Genomic DNA, 15441 nt, shown 5'->3' on the forward strand with positions numbered 1-15441 from the left:
CCATTGTATTCATTTCTGCTATATGCACCATGGAAAAACTATTCCCCAGGGGATCAGATCCCATTCCACGAGGGCTGTATCTACTTCAACAGCCTTTCTCAGAGGTGTTCCTACCAGGGACATTCTAGAATCTGCTACCTGGAGCTCAGTTAATACTTTCACCAAACATTACCATTTACCACTTTTCTCTAACTCCAGAGCTGGCTTTGCCACTGCTGTCCTGCAGGGCCTTATAGCTGGTCCTAATGCTGTATAATTCCCTCCACCCAACCACAGCTTTGGGAATCTACCCAAATGTAATGACTGCAACCGTGAAACATGAAGAACATAGTGCATTTGTGTACACTTACCATAAATGTAGATGTTCAAGTGTATTCACTGTTGCAGTCCTGGTTACCCTCTCCCCAGCCCCCTATTTTTCTCTGGCTATACCTTTACTTTCTTTCACTTTCTTAAAAGCCCTTTTGGTGTATTTGCTTTTGGTTGGAGGTATATTTTTTGTGTTTTTAATTTTACTTGCTCCCCATTTGGGGGGCACCTGGCATCTGGGGCAAGAAAAACTAATGTAATGACGTCGGCTGCATGTTTTATACCCCTGACGACCTGACATCACAGAAGAAGGGACAGCAACTGACGCAGGACCCAGGACTTTGTTAATCAGGCCGACTGAGGGCAACCTGCCAGCAGATTACCCAAATGTAATGACTGCAACAATGAATACACTCGAACATCTACATTTATGGTAAGTGTACATAACTATACTTTTGACCACCCTTGAAATATATTTATTTTTGATGTAAATAGAGACACCTCCACCTTTAGTCCCTGCCTGTAAAGTAGCTTGTCTAAATGTGTGGAAGGCATTATATCCCTGCACTGTTGGTGTGGTGTCTGCGGCTTTAAACCACAGCTCAGAGACCACATAGAAATCAGCATTCTCTAGGGCAAAGAGAGCTTCCTGACAGTGGAGTTTTTTGTTTAGGCTCCTAGCATTGAGCAGTAATACCGTTAGATTTTATTGGCTTTGATTTGCTATGTCGGAAGTACTTTGAGTTTGGCATTGCCTAAAAAAGGCACTATGGGGGAAGACAATGTTTTACCTACTATTCGAAAGCCTAGAGGGGAGAGGTGCAGACCATCCCTGGCAAAGCAGCATGGTCTGTTGACCATCTCCTTCCATGCTGACAGATATTGAACTCCCTTAGAATGACACCAGAAACTAAGCCAGTTATTATAGTCAATCATCTTTTGTTCATATTGTGGCATCATCCTTGGAAAAGGTAAAATGCTGCTCAATGCTAGGCTCACATCAGCCTGAAACACATATTCTTAGAGCTCCATGATGTCTCTCTTCATGTATGGATAGATATAAGGTGATACTTATGCTTAGAAGGAAAACAAGATGTAAGGTTAAGTATAACCAGCATTTTATCCAGAAGGAAGAGAAATGGGAAGAAGGGATTCAAGTGGTCATAAGCTGCTGTCCGAATCCATGTGCCTGTAATTAGAAGTCCCCGAAGAAGCAAAAACATGGCATTTAGTGTACAAGAGTAAGACCGTGGACTGTTAACCAGCAACTTCCTGTAGTCCAGGGTTTGATTCCATAAACCTTCATTTGCCTGCTATGTGACTTTGAGCAAGTCACTTAATCAGACATTCCTCTGGGGCAATGGGGAAACTGCGCTACAAACATCAGTGGTGAACCAGTCTGCTGTGGTACTCCTCAGGGGAATTTCGTATGGGGCTTCACCTCACGCTGTCACAAAAAAAAATGAACCTTGGTCTTTTATTTATTTATTTTTTAATATGGAATGAAAAGTGAACAAGACTCTGTACACTTTTTAAGAAATACCTATATTTATATTATTGTAGTAGTCCCTAATACTATTTTTAAACATCTGAAAAGGTAATAGCACAGATTTAAAAATTCTCATTTTGTTAAAACTAACATATACAGTGGGAGAATGATAAAATGTAATCAAAAGGCACTGTTATTAGTCTGTAAAACTACCACAAACACATGTACACACATAGACATACTGCAGAAAACTAAATAAAAATGTAATCGTATGTTACATGTTTTGTTCTGCATTGTATACAACACATGCCCATCTTGCCTTAACTACCAGTGTAAGGCGCAGGATGGTCTCCGTTCATCCTGTTTCTTCCTTATAAATTTATACCATGAATATTAATTGAGTTTCTGGCATGGAGTAGGGACACATTTCAGAGACGGACAGGAAGTAATTATCAGGTTATGTACATGAGGCTGAAGAGGATATTGCAAAATAACAGACAAATATTTCTTCGACTGATTGTCAGTTCTTGTGGTTCTTTTTCTCTTACAAACAGCAGTTGCTTGAATTCCAGAGCAGTGTGGCTTGTAGATTAGGAGACTGAAAGTGGAATCATGAAGCTGGAGGTAAGCATTTGTCATCTGATATAAAAAATAGCTTTCTGTGATATAGATCCGTTGTGCTTCTAATTCTAAACTTTAAAATGTAGTAATTTGATGCTTGTATTAATGAGTTTTAGGTTGTGCTGGCAGGGGGCGTGAATTATGAAGCTGCAGGTAAACGATTCTTAACAGCAAGGAGTTGCCAAATGAATTTGTTTATATGAAATGCATATTCTTTAAACTGTAAAGGGAAACATGTTGTTTCTGAAATCTGCAGTTTGTTATCGGTGGGGGAGATGTAAAAACCAGGATCATGAAACTGGCAGTGAGAAAGTATGAAGTGCACAGGGAACTGTTCTGAGTCCTGATATTGTGTATGTTGTATTCATATTTAAATGTTTATTTGTTAACCTGGTATTTGGTCTGACCCAATGAGCATTTTCTTCCATGAACCACGCTCAAAAGACCAAAGAAGGAACAGGTTTACAATGCAAGCTTCATAGTGCAAAGAAGGACCCACTTACAAATACAATGCTAATACAGTTGTGCAGCATTAGGTACGAATAAAGTATTACATATAGACAAACAGCACTCTTTCATCATTAGATGCGGCATTAAATATAAATAACAAACTTTTAGCATTAGATACAGCTCAATGCATGAGATACAGGACAAATATACAACAAAAAGCTGAATATTTAATTTTTTTTATCATTTAGCAGTAACGCTGTATTAACTTTTTGTGGAACAGGACCCAGTGAAAGGACATTTTAGTATTTTTCTTCTTCTTTTTTTTAATATAGAGTGCAAGGTATTGTGTGTCTGTGTGTGTGTGTGTGTCTGTTCTGTGTGTGTGTGTGTGTGTGTCTGTGTGTGTCTGTCTGTGTCTGTGTGTATGTGTGTGTGTGTCTGTGTCTGTGTGTGTCTGTCTGTGTGTGTGTCTGTGTGTGTGTGTGGAGGTTAACTGGCATCCCTGAAGGAGTTGCATTTGTTTCCAGAGAGAAGGTATAGTTTTACATTTTGCCCCAAAGGCCTACTAGGTGTTGTTCCCTTCTTAGTTCTTGAGGAAGGCAATTCCAGCAGGCAGGAATTAAAGTGAGAAACACCCTCTAACTAATGACTGATTTAAAAGCGTGTCTTTTAAGGGATAACATTTTCACATCAGTGTATCTTTGGCTACAGACAGAGGCTTATACTAACAGTTTTGTACATAAAGGGATGGCAAGCTTAAAAAGAAGAGAGGAAAGAAAAAAGGTAGTTTATACTGTTACTGCGAGTTAATTAGCCTTTTGTAAGATAATAGCCTAGGCTCAACTAGTATAATAAAGTGACAAACTTTGTTTGACCATGCAGGGGATTAAGGCTATGAGCTGTTACCAAACTGCTTCCTGTAGTTGAGGGTTTGATTCCCCTCACCATCTATTTGTCCACTGTGCGAGTCTGGGCAAATCACTTAACCAGGCAGTGCTTAGTGGCAGTTGGGATATTTGGCTAGACTCCTCAATGGTCTAATTGACAGCATGCCTAGTAACTACCTATGAACAGCAGTTTGTGTTACAGCTTTGTTTACAATAGAATTTAAGGTAATAATGGGAACAGGGTATTCTAACTTTGGGAGTAGATCATTGTTGGTTAGAGACATGCTATAGCCTCTGTGATTCTTAGGTGTATTACTATTTGGCTTGGGGATTGGTATTATGGTTAAGATACATAGCTCACAGTCACAACTTACAGGGTTTGATTCCCATCTTTGAAATGAAAATGAGAAAAGCTTAAAATGGCACACAACGGCAGCTAACATCATATGAGCTTTTACCTACTGTTATTATCCAGATGTGAGTTTCACAATGGATGTCTTTGAAGGGAAGAAATCTTTAAAGTCATGGGGGTTAGGGAGTTGGAGGATATGTGAAAGTACTTTGGGAACTGGTTATCATACTAGTTAAGTCTTTTAATAAATTTCCAAAAACAATCATGGGATAAAGCCATTAAATATGTGGCTTTGGTAGAATTGGCATTGTGTATATTTTTTTTTTTCTTGAGACTTTGACAGTGGGGTTGGATACAGTCTCGTCCCAGGATATTTTTTTTTTTTCATTTAAGCCAGCCATTGTCTCCTTCTCTAAGGAGGGCTGTTATTCCTCTACTTAGCCTGGAGCACCTTTTGTCTTTTTATTCTTTTTTTGTAGCTGGGAAGTATAGATCTTGTAACTGAGATAGAACAAGGGAAGACAGTGTCCAAGTAAGTGTTTATTTGTTTATCACATTTGTTTACCGGATAATGTCTGACTGGGCCAGAAGCCCATTTTCAGCAGAGACCTGGGGAGAAAAGCTCCTGACATACAGAATAAAATTCTAACAATTGCTAAACAAAAATAACCATATTAATATTGTTTGATAACAACAGTGTATACTTCAAATGCAAACACATACGTATGGTACAGACATGAGTTACAGTTTCAAAACAATGTGCTTGACCATCTATTAGTTAAATAGGTGATATATTTTAACAGTGGCAGGAAAGGTACCAAACTAAGCTAGGAAAGCTTGCCTAGGATTTAGGATCACTGTAGCTAGAAATAGGAGAAATGTGGGATATCTGATAGTTATGAGAAGATACGCAGTAGTTAAGAAGTTGTGAGATATGGATGGGGTGTAGTTGTGATGGGAGATGGAGCTAGGGAGTGGGTAGGCTTAACCAGGAGTATGGCAAGAGCAAACCCAGTGTTTTTGTGATGTTCTTTTAAGAGATGTTTGAAGTCATGATAGTTGGGGTTTATTGCTATGGTTTGGGGAAGATTGTTCCAGAGCTTGGGTATTTTGTAAGAGTAGACGGAGGTTCTTAATGAGTTGAGGGGTTGGGTAACCTTTAACACAAGTTTGTTTGAGGACTTGAGTAATCATTGATTTATGTTAGGTTGGATTAGGTTAGTTAGTGTGGGGCATTGATTGGGTTGGTGAACTATTTTGTGGGCTATGGACAGTTGGTTTAGTGTTAACAGGTTAGGGAGTTCCAGCCAGTTGAGTTGGGAGAGACATGAGCAGTGGTGGGTTCTATATGGGTGGCCTGTGGCGAACTTGACAAATTTGTTGTAGCAGGATTCAAGACTATTCAGGTCTAATTTACGTAGGATGGTAAATATTTGGGATCCATACAGGAGGGCAGAAAGTAGTTGTGAGTGGGCGGTGGCTAGTAGGGCACTTGCAGTGAGGTAAGGTTTAGCTCTATAGAGGGTACTTAGTTTGATGTGGACCTTTTTGATGGTGAGGGCGATGTGGTTATTGAATCTTAGGTTATCATCTGTTGTGACACCTAGAAGTTTGATTTGGCTTGTGGGTTCTATATTGATGCAGTTTGAGGAGAGTATTGTTAGAGGGGACTGGCATGTTTTTGGTTTGTTATATCTGAAAACTTTTAGTTATGTACTTACCATAACTTCGGATGTATGGGATCCATCTCGCCTACATTCATGACAGATGGGTTCGGAGCCGATCCATCGGCTTCGACTCCGCAACTTATACACTAGCACGAAGTCTCTCATTGGCTGGGCTACTCCCTATCCCAGGATGCACTACACCTGCTTCCCCAGATCTTGTTTGTTCGCTTTCATACACCCATGTAAACACAGAAAACACTATTAGTCACTATAACCAACTAAAGTTCTTCAAGAAAGAACGCCAAGAAAAAAGTGACTACAGCTCCTCTAAATCCAAAATGGAAGGGGAAGGAGGGTGGGTACTTATGAATGTAGAGATGGATCCCATACATCCGAGTTATGGTAAGTACATAACTAAAAGATGTAATGAGATCCTATCTCGCCTACATTCATGACAGATGGGACAGCGTCCCCAGCACCTACATCCCGGGTGGCTCATTGGAATACACCTGAGAACTGTGGAACCAAAGGAAGCTCTGCCTCGAGAAACCACATCCAATTTGTAATGAGAAATAAAAGTGTCGGAGAAGTCCAGGTTGCAGCACAAATATCATCTATTGATAATTTGGAGTGAAAAGCTACGAAGTAGCCATTGCCCTGGTAGAATGAGCCTTGACTGGAAAGGGAAGGTCTTTATTAGCCTGTGAATAAATAAACATGATACAATCTTTAATCCATTTAGATATGGGCTTTTGTTACTGGTTGACCCAACTTGTTCGCTGCAAAAGAAACAAACAACTGATTTGATTTCGCGTTTGAGCGGTTCTATTCAAATAAAAGCGTAGTTGTCTATGTACCAATTGATGCAAGGTATATTCTGCGTTATTGGAGAATTCTGGGAAAAGACAGGGAGTTCTATAGTTTGTTGCATACAGAAAGAGGAGGCCACCTTTGGTATAAATGCAGGGTTTAATTTCAATGAAACTCTATGCTTGTGAAAATCAAATAGGGAGGATCAGAACAAAGAGCTTGAAGTTCTGAAACTCGCCTAGCAGATGTTATGGCTACTAAAAGGCCGTTTCCAAGACAGAAATTTTAAATCACAAGTAGCAGCTGGTTCGAAAGGACGGGCCGTTAGGGCAGCAAGAACCATATTCAAATCCCAAGGTGGAACAGGCTGAGATAAAGGAGGCCTAAGGAGCCAAGCCCCTTTAAGAAAAGCCTTACAAAGTTTGTGAGACATCAATGAAGGTTCAAAAGAAGCATGAAAATTAGAGATCGCTGCTAATTGAACCTTAATGGTAGAAACTGAAGAGCCCGACTGAAAAGGGAGGCCAGAAAATTCAGAACCTCGATACTGGTGCAGTGAGAGGGTCTATACCCGTTCCTGAGCCCAGAAGGCAAACCTTTTCCATTTACTGGAATAAAGTTTGATGGTGGAAGGTTTATGAGAAGAAGACAGTATGTGGACCACGTCCGGCGAAGAGCATAGTCTCGGACTAAGGATGGAAGTGGAGTAACCATGCTGCCAACTTCAAGGACCTGAGACGGATGACGCCGTCCTGACTGGTGAGTCAACAGGTCTGGCACTGGATCCAGAAACCATGGACCTTCTATCGCATGCCTCTGTAGGAAGGGGAACCAAACTTGACGAGGCAGTGCGAGGCAATCAAAATCATCTCGCTCTCCAAGTAAATGGCCTTCTGTATCATCCTCGGTAGGAGGGGCGGAGGGAAGGCGAGAAGACGGGGCCAAATGTGAGTCAGAGCGTCCCTGGGAATCTGTCCCTGAGAAGGGAACAGTGTGAAAAACTCTCTGCATTTCGCATTGTGCGGGCTGGCAAACAGGTCGCAGCAAGGAAGACCCCATCTGTCGAAGATTTTCGCAGCTATACTCTGTTTGCGGGACCACTCATGGGGTAAAAGAATGGTCCTGCTTAATCTGTCCGCAATCACATTGGACTTCTGGAGGGGGAATCACTGGGTGGAGTAGAGAAAGACTTTTGGGATTTTTTAAACCACATTTTCCCTCCTCTCCCAGCCTTGGGATAAGGCCTGGAAGGAGCGGAAAAACGGGCCCCAACGGCAGTCAAAGTCTTGCCCTCCTGCTCGCACCGAGTTAGTGTGTCCTTCACCTTGGGTCCAAACAAAGATGACCCATCAAAGGGGGCGTCGGCAAAGGAAGACTTGAAGGCCTCCGTGAACGAACACAAGCGTAACCAGGCTTGTCTTCTGAGGGCAACGCCTGTTCCCGCTGCTCTACTCGCCTTCGCCGCATCTGAAATGAGCCTCATGGACGAGTTAACGATAGAAAAAGGGTAGTCATCTGTGCGCCAACAGTCGGGGCCAGCGCCTCAGGTAGATTACCAACAATAGAGTCATTTAGCTCTTTGAGAAGATCCTTTGGAGCCTCGTAAAATGACATAAATAGTTCAGCGACCGTAAGGTAAAGGCCGCTGAGGACAGGGTACGCTTCCCGTGCCTATCCATACTCCTAGAATCCTTATTAGGAGGATGAATAGGCGTCGAAGCCTCTGCCACGTCCTGCTGTGTGGCAGAAGCCACCACCAAAGCATCTACAGGCACACCCTTAGTGAGAAATTCCTTCTGGGGGCTGACAAAATTTATTGGGCCTCGCAGGCACCAGTTCCACAGAATCAGGGTGTTCCCACACCTTTGAGAAACCAAATGAAGGAGTTCATCGCGGAGACACCCAGGAGGCGGAAGGCTGGGCCCCAAACGCCTTGAGGAAGACTGACTCCTCAGCTGAAGGGGTTTTGGCTTGCCAGTCACCTCTCTGTCTCAGAATCTCCAAGATATCTGAGAAGGAGATATCATCCGAAGATGATTTGGGGACCCTTCTGCGTCATCGAGGTCAGTATCGATGTAATAGACTCATCTTGGGAGTCTACGTGCTTCCTCTTACACAATTTCTTCCGTGGGGTTCGTCGAGCAGTTTCGGACGGACCACCGGAAGAAGGAACCCGATGGGGTATCCTCAGGCCCTGGGGCCCGCTGCCGGGGCTGCAACACAACAGAGGCACCAGTCTCCAAATCTAGGGACGGTGAGGTAGAAACTTGTTGAACCGGCAAAGGCATGGCCAGCGCTCCTCATGGCCTCAAGGCCGGACCTCCAGAGTCCAAGGAGGTCACTGGTCTAGAGGCCACGATGGCACTGGGAATTCCAGCAGCCGATGCTCCGAGAGGAAGACTAGGCACAGGCACCTAATCCCACAGTATTCCCCTCGGGCCCGGCTGAAGAGGTCGAGTACCAAACCCTGAACCGGAGGACAGGGTAGGAAGCATAGTCGAGCCGTAAGGCCTGTAAGGGGTCTCTGCTCCGACCGTATGGCTCCACATTGCTCCTCCACCACCGGCTCCAGCGGCTCCGAAGAGGTTGGAGGAGGAAGCAGGTGTGGTGGAGGGGGGATCGGCTCGAAGCAAACTGTGCTGGAGCCGAGACCATTTTAGTAACCACTGGAGACTGGAAAAGCCACTGTAATACCCTAGCCAGGTACGAATCTGACAGTCTCGAGGATTTAGAGCACGTAGACACTCGAGAAGATTTTCTTCTCGGCTCCGAGGAGAAGGGACCGGCTCGACGGCTCCAAAACTATCGGCGCCCGACTCCACCACATCATGGACCACCATCGGCACCGAGGAGCCTTCTTGAGCCGAGGGGAAGAGTCTGAGCTGCACACTTCCACCGGCTCCGAAGCCATTGGAACCGATGGAGGTGATTCACCTCGATACTCCAACTTGCGACTCCGAAGGCAATGGAGTAGGAGGTATCGAGGCAGACCTCGACCCTCGGCCCTGAAGTCAGTGGAGCCGAGGAAGAAGAGGTCAATTTTGTCTTTTTAGAAGTCGGCTCCGGCGGACTTGTCGTGCCGACGATCTTTTCTTTGAAGCAACAGGAGGATTTAAGGCTTCCTCAAAAGAAGGTTTGATAAGCCCTTTCAGTATCAGCTTGTTCTTCGTTCTTGAAGAACTCTAGCAGAAAAAGCATGACATACGCTACAAGTCTCTTGCAGATGTTTCGCCCCAAACAATAGACACAGATTGAATGCCTGTCTGTTATGGACATTTTATAACTGCACCGAGTGCATTTTTTAAAACCTGACTTTTGTTCTTTAGACATAGTACAGGCCCTACAACAAGTATGACTTTACCACAAAAGTAAGCACTAAAACAAAAGAGCGCCAACTGAAAGCCTGAGACACACTGGTGAGCACTTAGGAAAAATTTACCTCACAAACAAACAGATAAAATAAGTCCAACGGCCCAAAGCCCTCTAATTTAAACAGGCTTGGCCCAAAAAACAATTAACCACAAAGGGAAATTAAAATTAAATAGTACACAAGGGTAGGGCAAAGGCCCTCTAACTTAAACGGGCCTTGCCCGACTGAAAAATTAAGTACCAGAAGACACTCAAGCACTCAAAAGTCACAAATAGTATAAGGAATAGCTGTTAAAACAGCTGTTTGGTTAATATATGACAAAAACCCCAAGGTCAAAGACCAATAAAGGTAAAAAGAACCACTTAGCTCCAGCCAAGTCGAGACCACGTCCAGCTTGTAAAGCGGCAAACGAGATCTGGGGAAGCAGGTGTAGTGCATCCTGGGATAGGGAGTAGCCCAGCCAATGAGAGACTTCGTGCTAGTGTATAAGTTGCCGAGTCGGAGCCGATGGATCGGCTCCGAACCCATCTGTCATGAATGTAGGCGAGATAGGATCCCATTACATCTATTAATTTGGTTTTGTTAGGGTTTAGTATGATTTGGTGATCAGTGAGGGGAGGTATTTTTCTATATCTTGGAAAGAAGTTTGCATTTTTGTTTGTAGTTCCTGGGGAGTGGGGATTGAGCAAATAAGTGTGGAATTGTCTGTGTACTGGACTATGGAAGCTAGTTGGGTTGCAGAGCTGAGGTTATTTGTAAAAATTGTAAAGAGAAGGGGACCAAGAATGGAACCTTGGGGTACTGCAATAGAGATGGGGAGAATGGGGGGGAAGTGTGTTTTCCCATTTAGTAGCTTGCTGATGGTTAGAGAGATAGCTATAGAACCAGGACAGGGCAGATGAGCTAAGGTCATAGAAAGACAGTTTGTTGAGTAGGATTTGGTGGGGAACGGTGTCAAAGGCTTTTGCCATATCAAGGAAAATGGATGAGACTATTTGGCCTTCATTTATGTGACTTTGGATGGTGTTGGTAAAATATATTAGGGCAATGGTGGTGCTATGTTTAGGCCTAAAGCCATGTTGGGTGGTGGAAATGAGATTGTGATGGAGGAAATGGTTGAGGAGTTGGTTGTGAATGCTTTTTCCCAAGATTTTAGTTAGGGAGGAGAGGATGGCTATGGCATGGTTCATAGGTTCATAGGTTCATAGGTTCATACTAGGCTATCTGCCCGAGGGCATTTACAAGCCTAGCCCGTCGTTTTGTGGCTTAGGCCACCCCTTTAGTATGGGGAACTATACCCATTATTTTTCTGTGCCTCTGTCGAGCAGTGACACTGAGGTAATCCCTGGGGTATATCTGCGATCTCCCATCCATTGGTCAAGATTTCTCTTGAACAAGGCCAGCGAGGTGCTCTGCCTCACATGTGCAGGGATTTTGTTCCACAGCATAGGGAGTCTTTGGGTGATGAATCTATCCCTCCAGCACGTCCTATTAATAGCCGTGTCAAGGTTTAAGTCTCCCGCCCTTGTGGCTCTGATGGATCTAGATTTTTTGAGGTGAAGCATATTCATCAAATCTGGGTTTGACATGGCCTTGTATGTTAGGCAAAGGTCACCTCTGAGCAAGCGGTGGCGACTGAATAGAGCTGGAGTTCTTTCAGGCGGGCAGCATAGGACAGATTTTTGAGACCCTTTATCCTTTTGGTGAGGAACTTTTGTGGCCTCTCCAGCTGCTGCAAGTGTCGGGTCAGATACATTCCGAATGGGGCATTGTACTCAATCATTGGTCTGATGGGTGATGAGTAAAGGGAGACTATGACCTCCCTTGATCTAGATGAGAATCCCTTCATGATAAGGTGGGCAATGTAGAAGGTCTTCCTAACTACTTTAGCTACATGGGTGTCGAATGACAGACTACTATCAACCTGGGTCCCCAGGTCCCTGATAACTTCTTCTGTGCTCAGTGGATTGCCACCTATTTGGTAGCTAGGGGTAACCTTGTTTTTCCCGAAGGGTATGACTATGCATTTTTGGCATTTAACTTTAGGCCGTGGCTCTGGCACCAGTTATCCGTTTCTGTGAGACCCTTCTGAAGGATATCTGTGTCAGATGTGTTTTCTACTATGGCGCCCAGTTTGCAGTCATCTGCAAACTTTGTCAGCCATAACCCTCCTGTGTTTGCTTGTACTTGGAAAAGTAGATGCCAAACAAGAGTGGGCCCAGGACTGAGCCCTGTGGGACACCACTTGTGACAGGCTTTGAGTCTGACATGGCGCCAGCAGCTCTGACCCTGTGGGTTCTGTCACTCAGCCAGTTTGCAACCCATCTTGTGATGTATGGGTTGACATTTAAGCTGATGAGTTTTTCAATGATACCCGAATGGGGTATTGTATCGAAGGCCTTAGCCAGATCGAGGTAGGCTGTATGGACTGCCTTTCCTCATCAATGGCTTTGGTGACTGTTTCAAAAAGTCAACCAAGTTTAAAAGGCATGATCTGCCTTTGACAAAGCCAAACTGGGTTGGATCCAAAGTCTGCAAATTCCCTATGTCTTTATTTATGAGGTCCATTATGATCCTCTCCATGGCTTTGCAGATAAGGCTTGTCAAGCTAATGGGCCGGTAATTTCCAGGGTCGGTGGAGGCACCGCCTTTGTGAAGTGGTACCACAGTTGCAGTGCGCCACTCCTGGAGTGCGTATCCAGAGGTAAGACTTTGATTAAACAGCTGTCCTAGCTGTGGGTTTAATTCCTCATTGAGTTCATGGAGCACACAGCCGGGACACCATCAGGTCCCATGGATGCTGTGTTTTTGCTTTGGAGAGAGCAGTTCTCACTTGGGCGCTGGAGATGTTTGGGGGTCTGCAATCGTTTGGTATAGATATCTCTCCTTTTGGGGGAGAGGGGGGGGAGAAGTTTGCACTGAACCTGTCAGCCAGTATGTTGGCAATGTCTGTAGGATCAGTAATCTTCACATCATTTTGAACTAGCTCTGAGCATATCTGGGAGTTTCCTCCCAGGTTTCTAACATAGCTAAAGAAGGCCTTATGATTGTCTTTTGAGTCTTTAGCTATTTTTCTCTCGAAATTTGCTTTGGATGATTTTATGAGAGCTCTTAGTTTTTACTTATAGTGATCAAGGGTGTCTTACCTTTTAAGGATTTTGCTCTATCTTGTAGTAGCTTCCTCCTTTTGTTGTAGAGTTTGTTTATGGCTGGGGTCCACCAGACTGGATGCTTGCCTTTGGTACAAAGAGTCTTTGTTTTGCTTGGGATTGCCTTATCCATGCAGTCCTGCAGGTGCTGGTAGAAGGCTTTTGTAAGTGATTCAGCGGCTTGAGTACTGTTTTCCGCCGGCTCGGGGCCTTAAAGGAGACCACACTAGTCTTTAGAAGTGTGAAGTCGGCTTTGAGAAGTTCTTTACTGTGGTCTTTTTATTTCAGGTGGGGTGGGATGAGGACCTCCAGTGAGATTAGTTTGTGGTCTGATCACACCAGTGAAGGGTACACCTCCGGTGTTGAACATTGTGCTCCCATGTTCGTGATGATGAGATCAAGTATGTTATCTCCTCTTGTGGGGATGGTGACTAGTTGTTCCATGGCATTTGAGTTTATGAATTCCAGGAACTTTTGGGCTAGGGTGTTTGGGCTTGAGTAGTGTTCCCAGTCTATATTAGGGTAATTGAAGTCACCTAGTATGATGGTGTTTGGTGATACATTTATCCCTCTAGTGTTTTCAGGAAGGCCATGTGAGGTTCCTGAGTTTGTGAGGGTGGCCTGTAACATGCTACAATTTGCAGAGCAGTCTTGCCTATGGTTAATTGCACCTGGATGGTCTCCGATGCATCGTGCGTTGCCACCAGTCTTGAGGTGTGGGTGTCCTTGATGAATATGGATACCCTCCTTTCTTGGTATTGTCCAGATTTTGGGGCGGGCATGATATGAGGTAAAACCTGATAGCGCGGGTGCTCTCAGGAGCCTTGAACCAGGTTTCTGTCACAGCACAGACATCGATGTTCTCCATACTGAGAAGGGCCTCGAGTGCATTTTGAGATTTAGACTTCTGGCATTGAGCAGCATTACCCTTAGTTTTTCCCTTTTTGTGTTCTAGGGTGGTAGGTTTAGAATTTGAGCCTTGCCTAAAAAGGCACTATGGGGTGGCAAGAGCCTTTGCCAATATCCGGAATCCCAGGGTGACAGGTGCAAGCCGTCCCGAAACAGCGTGGCTTGTCCAGCATGTCATCCCAGGCAGACAGACACTGGATCCCTTTGAATGACACCAGTGTTTAAGCCAATTGTTAAAGCTGATCATCTTATCTCTGTATTGTGGCATCATTCTTGGTGAAGGTAGGATACTGCTCAAGGTCAGGGTCATACCTGTCTGGGCTACATAATCAGAGAGCTCCTCAATGTCTCTTTTCATGTAGTCCAAGGAGGCACGTCTCAGGTCGTTTACACCAGCGTGGACAATGACTGAATCATATTTGTACCTGCTGTTGAGAGACCTGAGTGCTTGCGTTATGTGGCGGATTCTAGCGCCTGACAGGCAGCTTACTGTGACCTTCTCCTTACTCAGTCTGGTGAGCGGACGTCAGTGTGTCTGACTATGGAGTCACCAATGACTAGTGTGTCTGGCATTGTGTTTGGCCTTAAGGGCTGTGACTGTTTGACACTCTGACTGTGAGGTCTATGTGTTGCAGGTGTTGTGTTCTGAGGTGGTGGTTGTTTGGGTGTCTGCTTTGGTGGCCTCTGCTGTTTTGGTAGATTTTTGATCAGAGCCTCCAGTATGTCTTTGTGTGTTTATGTGTATGATTTGAGGTTGTAATGGTAATATGTGAGACTGGGTCTATAGTGTGTGTGGTAACCTTCTCCTCCTGACTGGTCTTGCCAGTCCTATGTTGAGAGAGCTCAGCCTCCAGTTTGGCCGTAGTTGCATCTCTCGCATGTATTTGTGTTTTGTGGGAGGAGGAGAGGGTTGTCTGTGTACATGAGGCAATTGTAACATTGCCTCAATATTCCCAGGTTCACCAGCTGAGCAGGAGAGGACACTAGCAACTGATCCCTCGACATGCTAGAAGGAATAGACAAAACTTTAAAAAAGATTCCGGGGACGTGGGTGACCGAGAAATGGGGGGTTGCCTTTTTGGGGTACTATCTATGACAAGAGTGCCGTATCAAGGTAATAAGTACTGTAGGAGCAAGTGCTACGTTTAACAGATAGAGAATAGTCTACTTGGAGTCAAGTAGAGATGATCTTTTTAATTATAGGATACGCTGATTAGATCAGTAGTATAGTTCGAGGAAGGTAGTTTAAGGGAAAATTTGAAGAGTGGACTTTAGGTAGCCCGAATAGTTTAAACCTGCTTAACCGGCTGCCCTAGTGTGCAACAGTAGCAACTCAAATCGGGCTAAATCGGGCTAAATCGCTAAAGCGTGCTTTATAGCAGGGGCTGGAAAAGACAGGAAATGACCCAAATTGGCCAACAAACCACA

At 44.4% G+C, this 15441-nt stretch overlaps 1 protein-coding gene across 1 annotated transcript in view; it reads left to right on the forward strand.

The window, feature by feature from the left end:
- The first annotated feature begins 2259 nt into the window (after positions 1-2259).
- Positions 2260-15441, forward strand: part of LOC122798697 (zinc finger protein 260-like) — a 112860-nt gene continuing 99678 nt past the window's right edge. The window contains exon 1 of the mRNA XM_044067792.1: positions 2260-2422. Coding sequence (XP_043923727.1) covers positions 2411-2422 — 12 coding nt within the window. The 5' untranslated portion in view covers positions 2260-2410. The remainder of the gene's footprint in view (positions 2423-15441) is intronic.

This window comes from Protopterus annectens, chromosome 3.part1, assembly GCF_019279795.1.
Source record: "Protopterus annectens isolate FY-2018-M chromosome 3.part1, PAN1.0, whole genome shotgun sequence".
Classification (NCBI taxonomy): domain Eukaryota; kingdom Metazoa; phylum Chordata; order Ceratodontiformes; family Protopteridae; genus Protopterus; species Protopterus annectens.